The sequence below is a fragment of the Lissotriton vulgaris genome, chromosome 9 (genome assembly GCF_964263255.1).
Source record: "Lissotriton vulgaris chromosome 9, aLisVul1.2, whole genome shotgun sequence".
NCBI classification, from domain to species: domain Eukaryota; kingdom Metazoa; phylum Chordata; class Amphibia; order Caudata; family Salamandridae; genus Lissotriton; species Lissotriton vulgaris.
Genome location: NC_141697.1, coordinates 288,955,123 through 288,979,609, shown reverse-complemented (window position 1 = coordinate 288,979,609; position 24,487 = coordinate 288,955,123). Strand labels below are relative to the sequence as shown.

The following is a 24,487-nucleotide window of genomic DNA, read 5'->3' as shown; positions in this document are numbered from 1 at the left end:
CTAAGGTTATTTCTTCGTAGCCAATTTTCGTAGTCTTCCAACTTCCACATTATATCTGTCAATCTTTCCGTCATTGGCCATTGTTTGAGTCTCAGTCTTCTGTAACCCTGTCTCTAACTCCACAATCCTTTCCTCGAGTACTGCCGTCCTAGCAATAACTTCGGAGCATGCTTTGGTGTTTTTCCGGATAGCACCCTGTATCTTCATTGTAGCCAACTGAGCCCTCTTGTGTTCCTGGCGGGCTTCACTCTGTATCGATTTTAACATTGCATAGATCAAGTATTGGATGAGGGAGAGCTAGTTTCGTTGCGGTCTTTCTCTTTCCCATGGGCCCTAGACCCCCCTGCTCCTGAAAGGCTAGTAGTAGCCGGGGCATAGTCCCATTGAAGATTGTGACTTACTTCGGAGCCTTCACTATCAACATCTTCAGTAACCTGGATGGGTGTCAGCTTTGTCTTACTGTGGCGGGGTGTAGCCCTTTTAAGTGTATCCGCTGTATTTGGTGGACTAGCACTCTCCCGTCCGATGACAGATCCCCACTTATGGAGCCCCCAGTGGACTCCCCCTCAGACTCCTCAGCCACTGAGAAGAAGCTATCCGCATCCGGAGCCTCCGACAGGTTACCATCATTCGGTTCCGCTTTCTCCCCGGTGGAGGTTTGGGGGATACCTAGCACCCCCTCCACCAACAACTGTCTCTGTGGGGAACATGATACTGCTGTGTTATTGAGGCCTTCGAGCCCCTCCCCGCCTCTTGATTCATGGCAAACAACTGGTGCGGGTTCCGCGACTAGAGTGTCTTTTTCCTGGTTTCCTAGACTCTTATCACCCCCATCACTGTTTTTAGCTAGCTTGAGGATAATACCTCAATCATCAGTACATCCAGTTTTTTTTCCATTGTACCTATATCAGTGGGGGAGGTTATTGTTAAAAGAGGAGCCTGTGTCCCATTCTTTGCAGAAGTAGATCTTCCCATAAACCTACTTGGGACCGTTACAGCTTTTCCCCTTACAGCGCCGTTAACTCCCCCCGCCTGTACCCCCAGTTGCACAGAGTCTTTAGTTCTGGAGGCGGCGCTGGGCGGCACTTTCCCAGCAGTTTTATCCGCTGACTTCTCTGTATGCTTCCCTTTCACCAACTCGGGCTTTTTGCAACTCACCGCCGTTACTGTTTTGACTGGTTCCCCAGCTTTCTCCACTTTCTCTCCTTTCTCGGTGGGGAGATTCTTTCTTGTGGAAACGCAAGCCGCAGGCGATTCTCCGGGCGTTTTCCCAGTCACCGGTAGAGCGTTACCGTTTCTGCGGGGAGGCATTGCGGTGCTCTCCGCCTTCTCACTATTGGTGCTCCGCGTTCTTGGTATTCTCGATGCACGCCACGCCCGCCACACTCCCAGATGTACACGGCTCCGGAGGGCAGTGATTGTCAGCCGCGCTGACCAGAGCCAGGGTTTCTCTGTAATGCGATCAACCAGCATGGAGTCTTCTACCTCGCTCGTCTTTCCGCAATACAGAGTTACCAAATCAGGCTCATCTCTCGGTCATAATCCACTCGCGACCCGCTCACATTCCTCTTCCACACAGCCTCGGACAGGCAGTGACCCTCACTCGGATCAAGCGGCCGCCATCTTGCCCCATCACGTCTAGTTTTCTAGAGTTTTTCAGTATAAAGTTGTCTTATCTCCCGGATCTCCTTGTACTATATGCAAACAGAAAGTGGAGTTATGCACAACAGGTGTTTCTTGTCTAGGTACTAGACCGGGGGTCTCCAAACCGGTCCTGGAGGGCCGGATCCATGCTGGATTTTTAAAATTACTACATGTATCTCAATGGGGCTATCCAAAAAATCTGGCATGGATCCGGCCCTCCAGGACCGGTTTGGAGACCCCTGCACTAGACAGTGTATGCGCTATCTGTTTGTGAGACAACAATTTTAGTTGTTTTTTAATCGATTTATCTGCTTCTCTATTCACTTCGAGCCTTGTTGCCTTTCTTCTAGACTTCCTCAACCTCTCGCTGCTTTCTGCTTACCTCTCACCCGGGTTCCCTTGTGAAATGCTTCTACGCTCCTCTGTACTTAGTATGGTGTCACTTTTTGCAAATGATTTGTTTTCGATATTTTATTCTTGGATATCATAATCTGTCATTGAACCTTCTTTTAATGTCATATTCAGTTGCGGTGATAGCATTGTAGATTTATCAACTGTTCTCTCAAATTATGCAATGTTAAAAGGCATATGAACAGCACCAGGGCTTTGTATTATGGCTTTGTGTTTTATTTGCAGATAATAAATGCTACCATAAGACCTGTGAAGTAAAAATACACTATGTTGATCTAATCCTGGTATGTTTCTTACACGATTCTCCTGTTTGTGTTGCTGCAGAAGAAGCAAATATTATTGGAGAGAATGAGACATTCCCTAGGGCCTTGCTACACTGGAACAGAGCGGCTTCACAAGGTGAGTGTTTGTGCTTTTTGTGAACATCCATACTTGTATTTGTGTTCAGTTAATGCCCGTCCCAATGGTTTATTTTTCTAGGTCTGGCCTAGAGATAGCTTTAGCTTATTGCTAGCCTCCTGTTTTCACAAGAAATGTAATAATACTTAATATTATTTACATAAAATTTGCTATGCGTGAGCCCATATAATTTATTGGTCTGGGAGTGCATCAGTCTCTTCTTGGTTCGTCACACAGAGCAGCATACATACAAAAGGGCAATGGGTCTTCCCAATTCAGCTATTAGCTTGTTGGCATTGTGACACACACTTTGGTCCAGCCCCGAGAATAGCATGTGGTGAAGAGAATATTCGCTTAGTGCCAGCATTTTACCCATTGCTTCTGACACCGCACTGGGAAGGAGGGTGCGTGACAGTCAGAACAACATCCCTTCTACAACAGTGTACCCTTACAGTACTCTGATCTGAAAGAGGCACGTTAGTGATAGATGCCTTACCTTAGAATATCGCCAGGCGTCAGACTGCATCCGGAAACTTTTGCGTAGCAGTACCATTGCGCGTCGGTAGGCGTCGTCTGCGGCTTCGCGTCCGTCGTGGGCGCCGTGATGATGTCAGTTCTTCTTTTTTCCGTGCCAGCAAGCGCAGATCTGGAAAAAGCAGTAACCCTTAGTCAATTTTTGACTAACTTTTTTGGATCATTTTTGATCATTTCTCTAAGTCTTACGACTCCGATCAGCGCCATAGGGATGCCTGGTTTCAAGCACTGCGAGGATTGCAACCGCACAATGTCGGTCACGGATCCTCACCACCTGTGCCTAACTTGTCTAGGCGTCTACCACGACGACAAGGCCTGCTCTGACTGCCGTGCCCTCTCTACGAAAGCCAGACGGGAGCGGTCCCGCAGGCGACTCGAACTCCGGCAGTCGGCCCGCGCCGTGAGCGGTCCCGGTCCCACGGGAGGTCGAGGGACAGGTCGCGGGCTCGGAGTCACCACAGTTCCGAGAGTCGGCACCACTCCTCCGGGTCGAAGTCGTCGTCAGGTAAGAAGCACAAGAAGTCGAAGAGGCGTCATCGCTCTTCTGACTCCCCCCCGACGCTCGCGCGATGCGGCCGGGGGTTCGGGTGGCACCGCCCACGCGACTCCTTCGGAGTCGCGGGTGTCGCGTCCCGCATCACACCCTCCGGTCCCTGGGCGAAACACGACGCCGGAGGAGATAGTGCTTCCTCTTGGCCATGAGGTCCCTCTCCTCCGACTGGCTCCGCGGCGCCTTCGGGTCCAGCGGACCAGTCTGGGGCCCCTAGCGGGTCGCGGGCTTCGGCACCGGCGCAGTCTGGTGCTTCGGCCCCGACTCCGCTGGGCCCCACAGTCCCGACACTGCCAGCGCCTTCGGGCCCGGCGCCGCAGGGTCAAGCGGTCCCGATGCCGCCGGCGCCTTCGGGCCCGGTGCCGCGGGACCCCACTGGACCTTCTTCGGGATCTGGATCGTCGCCGGTGGACCGTACGACCCCCCCCCCCCGGGGTCGGTCTGATGACGGCGCCGCCCCTGATGCCTCCTTCGCTCCGGTTCCGACGTCGGAACGGCGCCGCTGGGTGCCGCTTTCAACGGCGTTTGGAGATTTTCACTTCTATGACCGGCCCCATTGATTGAAAACCCTGAATATCAGGAGATGGGTGATGAGGAGGATTGGGAGGGGTCTGAGGACCCTCTGACCAAAGAGTGTCAGTCTCAAGAGGACTGGACAGGGAAATTTGGGGAGGCCAGTTGCCTGGACACCTCTTCAGACACTGGTTTTGTCTCCCCTCCTACCGTGGCTTCGGAGGAGAGGGCAACCTATAGTGTGGTGTTGATGAGGGCTGCCAAGGCCTCGGGCCTTGAGCTCCCCGTCGCGGGCGTGAGGACTAACCTCCTCACTGAGGTCCTTAAACCGCAGTCAAGCTCGGCCGAGCCTCTGCTGCCCTTTAATGAGGCCTTTACCGACGTTCTTTTGGGCACTTGGTCCAGGCCTGCTACGGGTTCGCCCATAGATAGGAACGTGGCCAGATGCCACCGCCCGGGCCCGGGGGACCCATGTTTCCTGTCCACCCACCCGACCCCCGAGAGTCAGGTCATCCAGGCCTCTAATTCCCAGACCGCATTCCTGTCGGCTCCGCCGGACAGGGAATCCAAGAGGAATGAGCAGTACGGAAAAAAGATCTTCTCCTCCCTTAGTCTGGGACTTCGGTCTTCCAACACCGCATGCCTCTTGGGCCGCTACACCCACTCTCTGTGGGAGACGGTTGCGGAAGTGCTGCCAGAGTGTCCGTTGGAGGTACGGGCCAAACTCAGCCAAGCCCTTGTGGAGGGTCGGGATGCAGCCAAATATTCCATCCGGTGTGGGCTGGATACCACCGACTCACTAGGTAGAGCGATGGCAACGACGGTGGCGGTTAGACGCCACGCCTGGTTAAGGTCCGCCAACTTTTCGGCAGATGTCCAAAACACTCTGATGGACATGCCGTTTGATGGCCGTCGCCTTTTTGGCGACAAGGCAGACCATGCGCTTGAGCGCTTTAAGGACTCCAGGGCTACCACCAAGTCCTTGGGCCTCTCGGCCCCGCGCCAGCAATCGGGTGCCTTTCGCTCCTTTCGTGGCCAAGGAAGGGGCGTCCCCACACGTGCTGCCAGCCACACGCCGTGGAGGCGGTCGGGGACAACGGCGAGGCCAGTCCACACCTTCCCCCGCAGCATCCGCCTCTAAACCCTCCTAGTCCGTGCTTCACGGCCCATGTGACGCCAGTGGGGGCAGGGATCGCCATCACCACTCTCTGGCGCACTGTCACTTCGGACAGGTGGGTGCTGCAGATCGTCCGGAGGGGCTACTCCCTCCCCTTAGAGACGACCCCTCAAGCCATGCCACCGCAACACCACCACGTATCGGGGGATCACTTGCGGCTTCTGCAGGAGGAAGTTTCGGCCCTCTTGGCCAAGGGGGCCATCGAGCGCGTTTCTGGGCCAGAAGTAGGACATGGTTGCTACCCCCACTACTTTCTGGTACCCAAGAAGGGCAAAGGGGGCCTACGCCCTATCTTGGACCTACGGAACGTCAACGGCTTCCTCCGGAAGGAGAAATTCAAGATGCTTACTCTGGCTCAGATCTTAGCTGCTAAGGTTTTTTCTTCCTGGATCAGAGGAAATAACCTCTATCTAGTGGGTGCTGTTGTTGATTCAGCATCCTTAGTCACAACAATCTAAGACAGCAAAGGAAGAAAGAGCAGGTGCTCCTAGGCATAGGGATCATCAAGCTGGTGCCCCCTTACCAATGCAGTGAAGGAATCCACTCCCTATACTTCTTGAACCCTAGAAAAGATAGGATCTCCAGCCAATCCTAGACCTCAGGCCATTAACCCACTACTTTATTCGAGAGCACTTCACATTATTCTGCTTGTACGTAAAGGTGAAGGGGAGAGGAGTTGGCTTAATGGCTAGGGCAGTCGACCTTGAATCTGGGAAACTGGGTTTGAGTCTCTGCAATGATACTGAACATCCTGTGATTCTGGGCAAATCACTTATTCTCCCCATGCCTAACAAAAATGAATGTGTCCTCATGTAAAGCAACTAGTGTGCTTGTGTAAATTGCTCTGATACCAGATACCTTCAGTTCAAGTTTGCGCTATATAAGACTCTTGGGGGGGGGGGGGGGGGGGGGGGAGTCAAGTCAAGTAAGCTTTATTCGATTGTAAAATGTCATACATGTTAAAAAGACATATAATATACACTTAAACAACTTGATAAAACATTATTAAACTTTACATGCTTTCCTAAAATTCATGAAAAAAAGATTAAGATGAAGACAGTTGTTTTCTTAAGCGCAAGACTTATTTCAAATAAGTGACCATACTGAAAACAGTGTGGACATTATCTAGTTGAGCATGAGTCAGATAGCAGTATCTCTGGTACAAAGGTTAGGTTACACCATCCGTATCAAAAATCACTACCCCAGCTCCTGAAGGTTGAACATTTTTTTTTCTTTTTTGAATTTGTCCTAAATGCTGTGATGGTGAAGCTGCTGCCTCTTTTTCAGACAAAATGTTCTTTTGTGGTAAGGATGGTAATGACATTGTTTGGGATGATGGCTGCATGAATTTCAAAAGTATCTACTGCAAAGTTGCACATGTGCCCTTTGTAGGAGTGTCTAGTGAGGCAATGGTACAAGCGGTGGATAAGTCAAAGATCTAGTGTTCGTATAGCCCAGGATTCATTGTACCCTTCTCTGTTATCGTAATAAGAACTTGTATCTGGGCAAGCCTTTTCTCAACCCACCTATGCATTTGCCCATTGCCACAGATGTTTCACTCGTGGGGTGGGAGAACACCTTAACCACATACTACAGTTCTTTATAGGGCTTCAAACACACAAAGAGGGCCAGGAGAGATTTAGAGACCAATGTTGTCTTCTCTCCCAAACTGCAAATCAAAAACAAAGCAAAATGATCGGGTCTGAAAAGCTAAAGGAATTGTATGACACCTTAGATGTAAAGGGAAATCTCCTTATTAGGATGAAAGCCCTCACCCAAAAAGTCCCGGTGTGGTCAAAAAGTCTCAAACAAATTAGGAGGCACTCTTCACACTCTGGTGTTGATGCACAGTGATGCACAGTGAAAAAGTGATACAGTGTAAATCTTATCTGCACACCGTATCTTTCTGCGCCACCAGACATGAATTCGGAGCTCCCTCTCTGTCTCTCAGGGACATTTATCTCGATATATTTCCAAATTGTCTAAGTGTGCAAGGCATGTCACCCCATTAAAAAAATGTTTTTAAACCCTGTAGGAACCATTGTAAACAAATATCTGTGGCAAATCACCATGAGTGCTTGTGGTGTCTGGGGTCAGGTCATGACTCCAAAGCCTGCAGTGACTGCACATCGATTAACTAAAAGGCCATCCAGGATCATTAGGTGGAAGTTCACATCACTAAACATAAGACTTCTCGCAGAGGCCGAAATAAGTCGCAGTACAAGTCAGTTTCAGTCCCATTCCAGCTCCAGGAGTTGTCAAAGCCACTCTAGTAGCCAGTTTTCATTGTGATCCAAAACTTTAGAGAAGTCCAAAATAATAAATAGAACAATTTGAAACGGGACTCGCATTCGCCTGCACAGGCGCGGGGGCAGCGCCATGGCTCTTGATCTTGCACCCAGAGTTCTCAGACTTTGGAGCCAATCCCCAAATTGTTTCCGGCACAGCCAGAGTTTCCAGAGCCATCTGCCACTCCACAAAAGATCAAAGGGTTCCACATAGCCATGCTGCAGTTTTTAGGATTTTTACTGACTCCCTCTAGCATCCCTTGAGTCCCCAAGGAGCAGAGAAGGATTCCATTCAGAGTACCACCAGTTGGTCCGCTCTCAGCAGCAGTTGGACCTTCTGAGAACAACAAAAGATGCCTCTGGCTCTAGTTCTGAGCCTACCTCCAGCACCACAGTCCACGTCTGTTCCTGGGACTTCGACACAGGTACACAATCCATTGACACCAGATGAGGCGATACCCATAGTACTGTCCGACTCCGAGATGGCATCAGCCCGACCTTGCCTGTACCCGCACCTACTGCTCCCACCAATCGATCTGCTGTCTCCACAAGGGAGACAACACACTTTAGACTCACCTTTTGGCACGGACTCGGACAATGATCATGGCATGGTTGATGTGTTCACTCAGCCCCATCAAGACAATACCTATGATAACTAGTGGTCTTGATACCTACCCTGAAATGGGCTCTCTCTCATCCTACAGCCCAGCCACAGAGGACTCCACTAACTACTCTGTGGTAATGCAAAGGGTGTCTGAAGTCCTTGACCTCCAGCTGTCCTCCTTGGATTGACAGACATTCTACAGCTAGGGCAGACATTTTATGGATACCTTATTGGATGCTTGAACCACACTTTGCTCAGGCCCTCAGGTCAACAGACAAATTCCAAGATGCCATCGACCTGCCACAGAGGCACTGCATTCTGCTCTCAGCACCCTTCCTTTGAACTTTTCGTGATGAAAGCGTTCATGAAACTTCAAAATGTCTTCTGCTACACCCCCCCGTAATCAGAAATCTAAACTGGTGGAGACATTTGGGAAGCAAGTTTTTGCATCTACTTGCTTCCGATCTGCCTGCACAGATGCTATTCCCATGCCCTTTGAGACGCAATGGCTAACATGCAATTCTCCAGCTTCTTAGAAATCCAGTCTTTCATTGATGACTCCTTGTCAGGGTTCAGGCGGAGTCATTGAACTGAATCTACCCTTTTGGCCACTACAGAACAAATACGATCTATACCAAATGCAGATGGGTCTGCCGCCCTCATTTTACTCAATCTCTCTGCCGTATTTGACTCAATGTTCCACTCCATTCTGCTAAAACATTTCACAACCTGGGCTGTCGCAACTCTGTATTTCCATGGATTGATTCCTTTCTTACAGACAGCACTCAATCAATCTTGCTTTCTCCTTATCACTCCGCAACATTTCTGCTGCAGTACCATGCACCTCATAGCTGGTCTATCTTCCCTATGTTGTTCAATATCTACATAACCCCTCTCAACCAGCTAGTAATCTTTTGTTTTCTCTGTACTATCCATGTCCATGTTACCCTGCTCATGACCATTGGTGACAATCTGTCATCTAACCCGCAACATTTCAAAGCCTTTCCTCTCTGCAGTTTTCTCCTGGATGTACAGTACTTCGTTAAAGATTATTTCGAATAAAGCAGAAAGTCTTCAGGAAAGTTAGCCTGGTGAGAAACTCAAGCTGGTGGACTCCGCAATTAGGTCCTACTCCCACTAATCCTAAAACATTAAAAAACTTGGGCATTAAACTTGACCATGATCTTTCATTCAAATCTCCATGGTTGTTGGCAACTGCTTATCAATATTAAATTATTTGAGAACTATTTTGGACTCCTTGCCTTAAATATGGCAATGCCTTCTCTTTGGGTTTACCCAAATATTCTTCAAACTTTTCAAACCACTATTCAAACCACAGCAGCAAGATTTGTCCTTAAACTACCTAGAAAAAAAATCTGTCTCTTCTCATATCAAAACACTTCACCGACTGCCTGTTCATAGCAGGATCAAATTCAAGGCACTTACGATCTCATACAAACTTCTCACGAAGAGAGGACCACCTACCTTCAGAAGCTGGTACAGGGTTACTTATTGACCAGATAGCTCAGATCTGAGAATGCTCACTTAATTAAAATCCCCTACATTCATCGTATCAGGATCAGATGCCAGTCGGTTGTCTATCTCACAGCCAAACTTTGGTATTCCCTTCCTTCTTCTCTCCGCATGGCACTTTCTTGCCTCAACCAGCTGAAAACATGGCTATTTTCTTCCTACTTAAGTGCACTACTTCTCATTATGTGGTCTCAGCACTGGGACGTCGTATTCTCCGGGCATCAGTCATTTTTACACATTGTTGTTTATTCATCCATTCACCAATTGATTGCTTTTAAAATAAAATTGAAACTGGAAAAAAATGTTGCTTAACTGTTGACATATATTTAACTCTACTCACGCGACAATCTGCAGTGATTGCAAATGCACTAGTTAAACCTTTTTTTTTTTATCCACAATATAATCAAAAGAGAAACTCCATCTTCCTTTTGTGTTTTTTTTGGGTGGGGGTGGGGTGGGGGTGTTCATTCTCCCTCATTGAAAAAGGCCATAGTCTGTTAATTTATTTTCAGTGTGGAATGATTTTGGAAGGGAGTTGATGAAAACATTTAAGTTTGTGTGTGTGTATTCCAGCCCTGGACCCACTGCTACCTACCTACTTCCAGCCAGAAAGGTAGCAAAATCCAGCCCTTGCTAGAATCCAAAGTCTGGTAGAAGTTCTAGTATAATCAAAGGGTCTGATACCAGACTTCTGATCTAATAATACATGACCTTCCTTTGTCACCTCACAGGCAGCAAAAGGGACATGAAGTATTTTTCTTTTTTACAGGACAAGTACATCTCTGATGCATGCTATTCCTTTGGCAAGTAGATATTTGGTACGAGACCACACCTCCCTGGATTCAAGACATTTGCGGAAACTGTCAGCTTTATAATGTGATTGGCATGCAAGTGGCTTCAACATTATGGTATACGAACATGGTTGTTTGTTCAGCAAACATGCTCCTTGCTGTCCTATAGAAGTTACCATTTTGGGTCTTCTATTTCTTTGGAGGGATGATTGGCTACTAGCGTACTGACATTGTAGCCCTTCCTCAAAAACAAAGAAAGTGTCAGCTGTTGAGGTACTGAGGGTGCCTATTTGGATGATACTTGGGCTTTCCCCTTTTGCCTGATGAGCTGATAGTCTAGTCCTTCTGTTTTTATGGATGAGGGTAGCTAATTAAGGAGTCCTTCAAATTGGGCTCCTGCATGTTGACTGTAGCTGAGGGTTGTAAATAATTCAAGCCTTCCTGCCTGAGCTCACACTCCTCGTGAAAGTCAGGCTTGCGAGGCAGACCAGGACTAGTCTTGGGAAAATTAATGACTGCTCCTTGAAAAGGCCTGCAATATAATGGCCTTTTTATTAATTAAAAGGGAAGTTCTGTTGACAAAAGGCACTGTTATGCGGAGTCTCATTTGGAAACGGGTAGGCTCACATACACAATGCAAATTGATTACGGATTAGCATACCTCCACTTTCAAAGTTCATTAGCTACCCCCGTTTCAAGAAAGCCTAGGAGTATGACTATTCTAGTTTTCAGCCATGGTACTATTAGTGAATGTGCGTTTTCAGTAAACAGGGTGACTGGGCTAGTTGTTGGTGTGATATAGTTGTCCCATTCTGCATCTATTGTATGTAAATCTTCTTCCTCTTCTTGATCATTATCTGTAGTGTCTCTCTCTCTCCTATAAGTGTGAATCGGTTGTCTTGCATATCAGAGGCTGGCATGAGTTTCCTGAGGCCATTGTATTCGAAAGCATGCTTTTGAAAGAGTAGCTTGGTGAAGGTGGTGGGGGCAACTGAGGTTGCATTGTGAGCAGTTACAATGGTGGCACGGTTTGGCTGTCTTGGATATTTCAAGCCGGATTCCTTCATCTTCTATTGAAGGTCTCTAAATAATGATATAGGAACCTGCATCTTGGGTGATATTACTCCTACTCGTAGTACAGCTTGTAATTGTAAGGCCACCTCATTTTGTTTGGGTGCTCTTGATCTGACTGGTGGCGAGTAAAGTGATCCTCCTTGCAACCTTAGTCCTCTGCTTCCAATAATATGACAGGTTCTTAATCATCAGGAATTTGACAGTATACCTTTTAAGTGAGGTGGACTGGAGGCCAGGTCATAAGTACATTCATCCTCAGATTTATGTCTGTCCAGTAGTTTGCATGGTGGCTATGGCAACACCTTAGTTGTTAATGAGTGTTTGAGCAGCAGTACCGACAGAAACCCTTTCTCTGAAATTATGGTAACCCTGGTAGATATAGTAAGGGCCTTGTCAGTTGGGATGTCATCAGTGGTGTGTTTATTGATGGTACTGTCCTCCCCTGATTCCTCTTTGGCAGTGAGATTGTCATCAACAGTAGGAGCGATGCATCTCCCTTAATGTTGTTTGAGTTTAAGGCATGTGAGTTCAAGTCGCAGGCTTAGACATTAAGTGGTCCACAGACTCCTGTTTAGACAAAAACCTTTTGGCAGCACATTCCACCCAAAGAAATTGAATAGACATCATTCTTTTCTACCTTCTTTAAGATAATCTGATATGGCTCTTCGGATAATGAATGCACCTTGTCATATTGAGTCTTTGCACAGTATCTGTGCACCGTATGCTCTCTTATTAGAAAATGTTTAGGCCCTTCAGGAGCATTGTCCAACTCATCCTTTGAGGAGAGGCTTTCTAAACTTGCGCCTATAAAACCACAAGAGCAGTCCATCCATTCTTTCTTTGTGATTTTTTTTTTTTATTATAGAAAAGGGTCCGCATATCTTTCAGTCTGACTTTCTGGGCTGAAAATAAGCAGAGAACAAAATCCTTTTGAAGATCCTCTGCGTAGAGGCTCCATTTCCCATGATAAACACAAGAAACAATCTTCCTATGACTGTGATGTAACTTGTCCACAATTGTGAGACAACCACTTGATTACATAGGCCAAGATCTTGAAGAGTAGGATTAAAGAACAATGCTCCTTTTAAGATACCAGAGCGACTACCTTCTCTCACAGTACAAATTTGGAAGCTGAAGTATGGTAGCCCTGTGGTGGGAGGATGTGACAAGGAGGGGGCTAGTGGAGGTAGGGATTTTGTTCTGTGCTCTAACTTCATTGGCTGAAGTTCGAGAGTTTTCATTGAGGTGACTGTTCTACTAAAAAGAAAATGGTCAAGGTCTTTTTAGATGTGTTAGCACCACATTACTAATTTAAAGTCACCATAGGACTACCAGCTTGAAGACTGGTAATAATTCAGAAATGTGAATCTAATAAAGATACCAGTGCTGGAGAACTGTATTTATACAGGTAGGTAATATTTCTTCTTACACTTATATCTATTGTACAGGCCTAGTGATGAGGCATCTCACAAAGTAAATCCTGCTTCACCACTAAAGATAAATTAGCAGTATGGAGTTTGAATATATAATTATTTGCTGTGCCTTGGTTTATTCGCAGGTTACACCGTGGCAAGGATAAAACTTGGAGATTACCATTTCTATGGCTTGGGCACAGACGTTGATTATGAGACTGCTTCTATCCATTATCGCCTGGCATCAGAGCAGCAACATAGTGCTCAAGCCATGTTTAATCTTGGATATATGCATGAAAAAGGATTGGGCATCAAGCAGGTAAGCATTGCTCAAATTTCTGATGCCCGACAGATGAATCACAAGCTAGAAATGTCTTTGACTTTGGCCATAGATTTTTAAAAGATTTAATCAGTTAAAACAAAGGCCTTCTTGTCTTATGATGAAGCGTCAATACTGTTTTGTTCATTGCATGCAAGTAAATTCTCTGTAATTATTATTATTTCTTTTTTGTTTTACTAAGATCAACTTCAGTGTTAAGAACAACATATGAGCGCTTGTAGATATCTGTAAGGTTTTTTTTCCCTAGTTGTGCAAGTCAGAATTGTGACATATAAATTGTTTGGTATGGATTTATTAATTGTTTTTATCTGCTTCTCCTCCTGGCCATATGTCTGTTCTGTAACTACTTTGTCTTCAGTCTGGTGTCTAAATGGTACTGTTTTGTCCATGATGTTTACAGGTCGATAGCTGAATAATTTTTTTTATTAATTCAAACTGATGTTGAGCAGGCAATTTCATGTTTTAGAGTGGTTGTATGATATAGTGATTCATGTAATAATGAACTTAAATGAGAAGAAAGAAAGACATCTCCCAAGATAATATTTTTAGCATTTTCTGGTTCTTTTGCATTAATCTGTTACTTGCTTTTTGTTTTTCTCAATTGTACCATTGCAGGACATTCACCTTGCCAAACGCTTCTATGATATGGCAGCTGAAGCAAGCCCAGATGCGCAGGTTCCAGTCTTCCTGGCACTTTGTAAGCTCGGAATGGTCTATTCACTGCAATACCTACAGGAGGCCAATGTGAGTAACAATCTGTGATCCGCCAGAAATTCCAAGTCTGCTCTCTCTGTCTTGACCACATCTGACCTGTCTGACTCTATAGCCTAAGTAGACTGGTAGGCTCTGTCAGGAAAGGTTGTATGCCTTTACCAAGCATGCCTTTAACATGCAAGTATACATAAGCTTAATATATTTTTTTTTATTTAATATTCAATTCATTTTTGTGTGGGAGAAATGCCCCCCAAGCTCTCCTAAATTGAGAGACAGAAGAGAAAGAGAAAAAAAAATGAATGAATTACCGACTGGTCGTCGCCAGTAGGTAATTATAGTTACAACCTAGTTTCCATAGGAAAAGCGTTTTTTGATTTGCTAATTACGTTGGCGTCGTTTGACGAATCTTTGCGAAATTCTCCCCAAAAAAGTCTATCCAGGGGGTCCCAAAATGCGTTTTCCTCATGTTAATTTCTATAGGAAATTTTGCGATGAGCTACAGCCGAACTGCTGAGCGGAATTACCCCAAATTTGGCAAAAAGGTAGAGCTTGGTTCAGAAAGCAACCTATTTTTTAAATGGTGTAAATCCGTTCAGTAGTTTTTGAGAAATTCAAAAAATTTGTTAAAAAATCAATTTCACATGGGAAACTTTGGGCAAGGCTTCAGCCGAAACTACTAAACGGAATTACCCCAAATTTGGCAAAAGGTAGTGCTTGGATCAGAAAGCAACCTTTTTTTAAATGGTGTGAGTCCGTTCAGTAGTTGCTGAGAAATTTGAAAAATAAAAGTTTTGATATCTGGGCGGAGCCCGCTTCCCGAGCATGAGCTTCACTCTGATTGGCTGCCAACACTCCAAACTAGGAAGTGTTGGCAGCCATCTTGTGACTCAGTAGAAGCGAGACACCAGGAAACAGAGTAACAAAGATATAAAACAAGAGACAGGGACAGGGACAGGGAAGAAACACCCTGATCCCCTAGGCCTGCTCTGGGAGTCCCAGAAAGATCTCCAGGGCCAAAAAGGCGTAAAAAAAAGATAATTTAGCCCAATTAATGCTGGGGTCGCGGGTTCTCACGTTTTATTTTAATGAGGCCTCTGGGTGGGTCTAGATTCCGGGGGTATTTCTTAAAAAGCAATAGCGGGGGCTCGCTGAGATTCGGGTCCCGCTGTGGCCACCGCAGCCCCAGGGCTTCACTCATGTTGGGAGGGAGGTTGCGCGGCTCCCCTCCTGGAGCCCTCAATGGGCTTATAACTTTGGCGTCGTTTGACAAATCTTTACGTAATTTACCAAAAAGTTTCTCTTTTTTGATCAGCTCTTATCTTGAAAGTTTGGGGGTGATTGGTCAAGGGAGGGGCTGAGAAAAAAGGGGGTCCCAAAACGTGTCTTCTCAATGCATTTTCCATAGAAAACCTTAGACAAGGCTACAGCTGAAACTGCTGAACGGAATTACGCCAAATTTGGCAGGGAGAAAGGTCTTGGTCCAGAAAGCGTGCTTTTGTTTACATGGTGTAAATCCATTCAGTAGTTTTTGAGAAATATCAAATTTGACAGATATCGATATTTGGGAATTCTGACATCTGATTGGCTATGGGGTTATGAGCACGAGCTTGCGGCTGATGGGCTGTGAACGGTTGAAACTAGGAAGTGTTGCTAGCCATTGTATGATGCAGTCTGTCAGCTCGCATCTCTCCCTCTACAAGCCATCGGGTCCGTTGTTCTACCTCTTGCGAAGCAACACTGAAGCTCTGTCTGTGCAAGATACCCCTTTCACGGTCCCTCTCCCCACATCACCGTCTCGCTCCCCAGTTCACAGGAAACCAGGACCTCAGTATGTTGTGGTGTTCCAAAAACACCCTCAGTGCACAGAAATCTCTATCCGGCTAGCTATAGTAGGTCATTCATGCTCCGTACTCCAGCGGAGCTACCAATGATTAGATATCCTAGAACAATGCGACTCAGCTCCTCTCAGAATTCGTGGAAACAAAACACTCTTTTGCTTAGACACTCATGCCTGTTCACAATGTGAGTAACCAGAGACTTTGTATAGTTTAAAATGTTTATTTCAACTAATAAGCTCTGTAATGTAGTACACGTGCTAAGGTGAGCAAAGAAATGCATGTAAACAATACAATCAGCATAGTTACAATTGCATAAAGTACGAACGGGGAAAGGATATTATAATGTCAGTGGATTAAGCCAAGTAGCGCTTAACACCCTCCCCATTTTACGAGCTATGTTTATTATATCGGTGGAAGACCTCTGGCTCATTCGTTCTCTGTACTATAGCGGAGCTACCAATGATTAGATATCTTAGAACAATGCGAATCAGGTCCTCTCAGAATTCATGCAAACAAGACACTCTTTAGCTTAGACACTCATACCTGTTCACAATGTGAGTAACCAGAGACTTTATATAGTTTTAAATGTTTATTTCAACTAACGAGCTCTATAATGTAGTACGCGGGCTAAGGTGAGCAAAGAAATGCACGTAAATAATACAATCAGCATAGTTACAATTGCATAAAGTACGAATGGGGAAAGCATATTATAATGTCGGTGGATTAAGCCAAATAACGCTTAACACCCTACCCATGTTATGAGCTATATTTATTATATTAAAGGAAGACCTCTGGGCTTGGACAGCGGAACCCCCTACCTCAAGTCTTGCATGATAGGATTTACATCTCCGGACAAGTACAGCTCATCTGTAAAGATTGTTCTCCAAGTGTGTAATTTGCATCCTGTGCAATATTAAAAGCACTCAAAATTTAAAAAGCGGAGGTCTGTTCCATGTTATGGGACGGGCCAAAGCTGAATAACCAGCAATGTTGTTTTCTGCTCTTGAACACAGTACACAGACGAGTACTCAGTGCACAGCAGAAATAGTGAAAGGCAGACAGTTCCCATGCGAAGCAGCGAAAACAGAAGTGTTTATGAGAACCATTGCATTTTGAGTCGTGTGGAAAAGGCGGCTAAAATGGCTGTGATGCAAGGTATGAACTCATGCTAACTTCGCAAAGTTCGTTGGCACCTCCTAACCCCTGTAGTGTTGTTCCTATATTCCCAATAGGCTCTGCTCATTGGAATAACATAAACAATAGTTTAGACATAGGACTGAAGTCGACTAGGTCTCTATTGAATATGTTAGACTTAATTGTGAAATGCCAGCTAGCTCAGAGGTCACTAGTAACTTTCTCGAGTAAACAAGGTGTTAACTTTCCTGATCACACAGAAGGGATTAGTTCCTGACAACCGCATAAACATGACAACTTTGCTCCCCCAGAATAAGGAGTATATCTCCAGAGTCGCAGAAACAATAGATAGCTATTTCACTCAGTTAATCGTGCATGCTTAGTTTCACCAGGAGTGCAGAGAAATAGTGAGACGGGCGTTTTCAATAAAAAGGTTATTTATTGAGCAGTCTACTTTCTTGCGCAAGAGAAGTGAATTGCCACAATTGCAATACTTGTCATAATGCAAAGCGCGTACAGTGAAATGAGTATTATGAAATAATACTGTAAAAGCATTTATATGGTTACTAAGCCATAAGATACTTAAAATGGATAAAATACATACAACGATAAAATAATGACTAAACGTACTCAACTGGTGTTTCTAAGATACGCCTACCCCGATGTACCTAACCTAAGCCTAGTACAGGGAAGGAGTAGATGAGTTACAGTTTTTGCCAAGAATCTGAATCAAGAATTCTCTGTGGGTCTAATCAGCTCCGTACCTTGGTTATAGAATGAAGGAGGTCTTGTATCTCTTTCTCAGGACTCGATCTCCCAGCAACCCGCAAGGGTAACAGGGAAACACTGGAGCTGGATTTCGCAGCAGGAGAAAAGGCAGCGTCTCTCTCAGTGCGTCAGCAGGGTGGGTCGGCTTCCTTCGGCACTCGCATCAGCAGGGCGTCTGGCAAGTAGATAGTCGATCTGCTCCAAACCACCGTGTGTTGCTTAAGGCAGATGCTGGCATATTTATACCTGGAAGGTGTTGAGTTTGACGTAAGGTTGGACATAAGACGTCACTAAGAACTCTCAGTTCTTTCAGGACTCCAGGAGTTCTAGGACAAATCGATACAGAAGCTGGGGGAATTCCCGGGCTGCTGGAGGCTTGGTTTGTTTAAGAACACGTTGTGCTTTCTAGGAGTCTATGGGAGTAGCCTTGCCGTATTTGGACTGCATTGGCTATGTCTTAATATGGGTATGATTCTTATGCCTGTATAAGGGTATGATTTGATATAACCACATAAGGGCATGAAATCAGGAATATTTACTAGAGTCCTAGAATCATCTACAACATCCACGACACCGTCCCCTTTGGGCGGTCCAACACACAGTGAGCAGAGTAGAACACAGAGTCAAAAAAGTCTGTGCCAAGAAGAGCAGATATCAAATATAGGAAAATGAAGTAGGGGAAGAATGTCAACAGTGTTCAAAACAGAAAAATGTAATAATACCATGGTGAGAGAAAAAAAAAAACATGTGGCACAGCCAAATTAATCCATCGGTGTGTAAGAGCAGTAAGTTGTTACACCTTCCAATAGGAAATCATTATTTTCGTCTGAAAAAATAGAGGCCATCCAATTGAGCAATTAGAAGGAGCAAACGTGCTCATTGATTATTGCTGCTTCCAACACCATAGCAGGTCAAGTTGCGTGGTACTCGATGTAACTCCGTTGCAGGAAATCATGTGCAGCCGTACGTACATCCCACTGAGCAAGATCACCAAGTGCAGAAGCATATGCCATGAAACCAATACTGGAACATTCACGCTCATGATTCACCAAGGGGTTCATCAGTAAGGGAAAATCCGAGTTAGGCGACACTGTGTTTGTGAGGCATAGATCCAACGCCCATTGGAAGGGGCAGGAAATGCATGAGAACACTGGCTGGATGCAAGTATACTAGGGATAGCGGAAAGACTAATTGTAAGCCACGCTGAGAGTGGCCAGCGGCAAGGTGCCATAATAGTCAAGCATGCGGTTGCAAAGTAGCTGTAATAGGGCTGGGTTGTGAACGAGCACAAGTGGAGCAGCCATTTCTAAGCATGCAGATCAAGAAGAAAAGTCCGGCAGCCAAAGCTAGTCGAAGTGGCAACCCGCGGAAAACACTCGAGAAAATAGAATGAATGAAAGCGGGGATCACACCCAAAATAATTTGAAAAGAAATTACAAGGCTGTATCTCACAAGCTTAAAAAAAAATGCGGCAGCCCTAGGGAATGCGAAGCATTGAAAATAGAATGAATTAGTTCACCAAAATGTTGTGGGAGATCAGTGTTTAAAAGATTATGAACTTCTGTTGTTGTGTTGGCCACATGCAGGACATAAGTTTCAAGGGGAGAAGTGAAAGAAACTTCTTTCCGGGACAATAAGGCTCTTATTCGGCTCAGATTGTCGAACTCTACCTTCAAGGTCGGAAGGGAAGGCCAACTCGAGGTATCGAATCTCCCTGTGGCGGAGGAAACAGCACGTTTTTCCAGCAAACTAGACGTTGTGACACAGTCACAGTGTATGGAATACCTTTTAAGATGCCGCAGCATTTTTCATTATTCAAGAGTAAATAACTGCCATTACACAACATTGTTTCGTTTGTTGTTGATATTGTACAGGATGATGTATCTGTTATACAATGGTCAGAACCAATTGCGGCTCGTGGCTATGCCTTTAGAAACCAGTCCATCGGCTCGCAGCTGTGCGCCAGTGAGCTGGCTGACCCGCAGCTCTACCTCTGTGAGCCAGCCGGTTAGTTCATAGGTGTGTGTCTGCTGGCAGGCCCGTCGGCCCGTTGCTGTTCCTCTGCGAGTCAGCCCGTTGGCTTGCAGCTCTACCTCTGCGAGTTAGGCGGTTAGCACGTAGCTTTGTCTCTGCTAGCAGGCCCGTTGCTCTGTTGCTCTGACACACCTCTCTGCGAGCCAGTATGCTACTGTGCCTTTGTGACCCGACGGCATCTAGCTCTCCCTCTGCAAGCGGATATATATATTCACTGAAAAAAACCATAGGTTTTACAGACGTTATAGTTAGAAATTAGCATTTAAAAAAAACATTGAAATTCACTGAAAACAACATAGGTTTCAGGGGTGTTATAGTTAGCTGGACTTTTCACACGTACAAAACCATAGAAAATCCACTGTTGTAGTTAAGCTAACTATAACTCGATCCCACAAGGCATTGCTCATGATGTCACATATTACATAATTCATGCATGGTCAGTGACATCATTGATTACATCATCCACGTGCAAATCTGATGCACCTCTTCACAGTCTAATATAACCTTTGATACATCCACTGTTAAATACAGACAACCATTTTCCAAATGAACTCAACTATACCAGTTACTACATACGCACTTCCTGATTGGAAGTTCTAAACATACGTCTACTCATTCATCCATACAATCACTTATACACGCAGTCAATCATAAATACAATACTATCATATACACTCCTACACCTATACAAACAATCACACACCGCTACTCTTCCATGCAATTACTCTGACACCCACTTAGTCATGCAAAGAATCTATCACAGTCCCATTTACTCACCCATACAATTATATACACACCACCTCACTTATTCATACACATAGTAATGCATACTTACTCTGTTAAATAATCACTGATATAAGAACACCCTCATTCAAACAGCCACTGTCAGAATTACTCAGTCTCACATATAGTTGTGTATATACTCCAGCTCACACACACTGCCTTTTACATATGTAGTTACTAGGACATGACCACTGAGACTTCCATTCACTCACCAACACACTCATACAGAGACACACTCACCCATACAGCTGTTTCCATATGCCTTCTTGAACCCGAACATCCAGTGAATCAACCATTCTAACATCTATGCACAGTCACACACCTCCCAAGCCCACACACACACTCAGTTTCCCATACAAATACTCAGGCAAACAAACAATAACCCATATAGACACTCATGTGCCTACTAACCAACCCATGTGGCAGTTTACACAACAACAGACACACTGATACAGACATTAACACAGTTTATACAGTAACCCATGCATTCAGTAAGACGCGTTTAATTAGTCACTTATACAATCTGTCACATACCTGCTAAATCGTCTATCCAGACACTTATACACCCACTCATTATTCAATACTTCTTGCATATATGTAAAACATATTTAAACTTTACAGAAACACAGTCACTGGATGATGTCATCAGTGAGGTCACTGGCCATGCCATGAATTATGTAATATGTGGCGTCATGAGCAATGCATTCCAGGGCGCGATTTATAGTTAGCTGAACTAACTATAACAGTGGAATTTCTATGGTTTTGTACGTGTCAAATGTCCAGCTAACTAGAACGCCCCTGAAACCTAAGGCTTTTTCAGTGAATATGAAAAAAAAAATTTATATATACGGTTCGTCCGCCCGAACGCGTCTAAGGTGATCTATTTGGAAACATTATTTTCTTTGACAGAACGTCCCACGGAGTCAGCGCCTGTTTCTTATGTGTGACCAGTACTGGATATGGATATGTATAATTTTTAAAGTTAGTGCTTGGGCTATCTGTCAGGGTGCCATGCTGCCAGCTTTTTTGGCTCCAGTCACGTCACAGCAACCACACTTCCTGCGTTCAGATTGACCAGGGGCCACCTACCAGCACCAGAGCCCTGTTGAAAAGGTTCTGGATCCTGTTTGTGTCTGGGATATTCAAAAGTGAGGATTCTGCAAATAGATTGGGTATCCACCGCAAAGATCGTTACCAAAAGTAAGTAAATTTTCGTTCAGTACCAGTCCCTGCACCAGCAATATTTGTTTTGGGTAGGGTTACCCTTCCTAATAATAGTCCACACAGAATTAGGTTCTACATTAGAAAGGTCATCTCTACCTACTTTGGGAGATGCCTTCTTTCATTAACTCTGTTGTCTTTATTTCAGGTCAACGAGTTATTCTCCCAAGTGGATATGGATCAGTTGTTGGGACCTGAGTGGGACCTGTACCTCATGACCATCATTGCCTTGTTGTTAGGAACAGTAATTGCTTACAGGCAGAGACCGCATCCTGTTGTACCACGAGCAGCAGGGCGAAGACAGGCTCCACCAGATCCTCAGCCAGAACAACAACAGCCGCAACCACCACAACAACCACCTGCACAGCCTCAGGAACACCCGCAACCATGAAGAAAAAATGTCTCTCCTCGTCCATCAATATTTTCTTCCTTGGCAATTTACGATGAAACATTTGCAGTTCCTTGTGCAACTTTAAGTGAAATAGCCCCTACCATATTTTTTTGGATTGGGGAATAAGTAACTTTTTCTGCATAGACTGAGTTGCGTGTTTAGATATTTCTGGAACAAAACTGTTCACTGGCTTTTCTTTCATTTTTTTTTTTTTTCATTAAGTTTCAGTTGAACAGCAGTTTGCAGTTTTAACAACAATGCCTGTGGTATTCATAATTTTATTTTTGTTGGGAAAGAGTCAGCTGCTTTGTTAACGTCTTTACAAATCTTTGGACTGAAAATCCCTCAGGGCCTACTGTCAGTTGAACATTATTCACTTTTATTTAAAAAAAAAAAAAGGGCACAAAGGATACATTTAGGCTTCTTAAGCTTAAAAGGCAGAGTTTGGGACTTTAAGTGAGAATGACTTTTTAAAACAGAATTATGCCTTCGAAAAACAATCAGCTGATTTCTCTCCGCTCTTCCCAAGTGTTTAGAGACTTGACCAGTCTGATACTTTTGAAAGTCTCAGTTTCATGTCCACACTCCCTCTCTTGCATAGGTCTTTTAACTCTGACAATGTTTACTTTTCTTCTGTGGTAGTCTACAGAACAATGAATCGCTGTGCAATAGGCACCACCAGCCCCGCTGTCCAAGTTGAAATGAGGCATTGTACATGGATATGTTCTGTAGCCAAACAAATACTTTGTCTGGAATAAACAGGAGCTGCAGATATTGTGGGAGGGGGGAAATTGCGTCTATATTTTTTTAAATGGCAAAAGACTTGCAACAATTTTGAGAGGAGATATGGAGCTTGAGAGATGTTGGGATGATTAATTAAAAGTGTGGAAATTTAAATAAAAAAGTGAAGACACTGCTTAAATACCACAAACTATGTCAAACTCCAACATACACTGTAATTACAGTTTTTCTAGATTCAACTTTTCTATGGTGTTCACACTTTCTTTGAGGTCAAAGAAGGTTCAGGTTAAAGGAATTACTAACTGGGTCCATGTCATGTTGTCTCACAAGTTATTTTATTTTCATTCTCTACTAACCAATCTAAAATTGAGATGGTAATTCCTTTAATATGGCCCTAAACTCCAGTAGCATCAGGAGGCTGTGAGTGTTTAGGGATACAAGTGTATACTTTTTGGGCTTTACATTGATTGAGGTTCAAAAGGGTTCCTGATCTCAATAGTGACCGAAACCTAAAAGACCTAGGATATAGTACGCTATTGATAAACCATCATGCGGAGCAGTTTCAGATTGGAGACGCTTAATTAAGGAAGATGGAATGTCTAAAAAGTTTAGGGAAGTATATAAAAAAGACTCTGTAAACCATAACCATCTGAAAGACACGTTAGCAATAGATTCCTTACCTTAGAATATCCCCTTGCGCCAGACTGGATCCGGAAAGTTTTTGCTTAGCAGTACCCCTGCACGTCAGTAGGTGGCGTCCTGCGGCTCTGCGTCCATCACTGGCGTCGTCGGTGCCGAGATGACGTCACGGAGAGTACTTAGGCGCCACCCATGTGCGCTGATGTCAGTCCTTTCTTTCTCCGCGCCAGCAAGTGCAGATTCGGATTGAGCACGTGCCTTGGTCACTTTTTGACCGCTATTTTGAGACTTTTGTCTCCCTATTTTCTGTCCTGGTGCACGTAGGGATGCCTGGCTTTAAGTCTTGTGAGGCCTGTCGCCGCAATATGTCTGTGGCGGACCCCCACAATATTTGCCTCTACTGCCTGGAGACCGATCACGACTCCCAGGACTTTTGAGCCATGGCCCGAAAGCCTTGCGGGAGCGGCGTCAGAAATTGCTGGAAGTTCGGCATTCGTCACACCGCCGCTCTGGGTCCAGGGTCCATTCCTGTGACAGCTCGCGGGACCGGAGCCATCGCTCCTCAGATTCCAAGTCTTCGCCTTTGGATTCCGGTATGCAAATCCATAAAAAAAGTCAAAGAAGTGTGTTCGCTCTCCGATGTCCCCCCCCATCGCTCCTCCGAGGTGGACGAGGGGGACAGGGGTCTCTCCACTGCGGCTCCTCTGGAGCCTGGGAGTCCGCGGCCTACCTGCCATACCGTTGGCGACTCCCAAACAGATGCAAGAGTTCCTTGCTGCCTTGGACCCCCTTTACAGGCCTCGGGCTCCTGCCGGCGCGCCTTTGGGCCCCTGGGTCCCGTGTCCAGATCCTGTTGGCGCCGGCGCCACTGGATCCTGCGCTGCTGGCTCCGGCCTCGAAGCCATGAGGTGAAGCGCTGCCGGCTCCAGTCCCAGCGCCACCCTCAGCGCCTTT

The 24,487-nt window shown here is 45.3% G+C and overlaps 1 protein-coding gene across 2 annotated transcripts in view; it reads left to right on the top strand.

Moving 5' to 3' along the window:
• Positions 1-23,084, top strand: part of SEL1L (SEL1L adaptor subunit of SYVN1 ubiquitin ligase) — a 235,417-nt gene extending 212,333 nt beyond the window's left edge. For both annotated transcript variants that reach the window (XM_086937596.1, XM_086937595.1), the window contains exons 18-21: positions 2,380-2,454; positions 13,077-13,249; positions 13,886-14,014; positions 21,911-23,084. In XM_086937596.1, coding sequence (XP_086793722.1) covers positions 2,380-2,454; positions 13,077-13,249; positions 13,886-14,014; positions 21,911-22,153 — 620 coding nt within the window. In that variant the 3' untranslated portion in view covers positions 22,154-23,084. The remainder of the gene's footprint in view (positions 1-2,379; positions 2,455-13,076; positions 13,250-13,885; positions 14,015-21,910) is intronic.
• Positions 23,085-24,487: the final 1,403 nt, after the last annotated feature.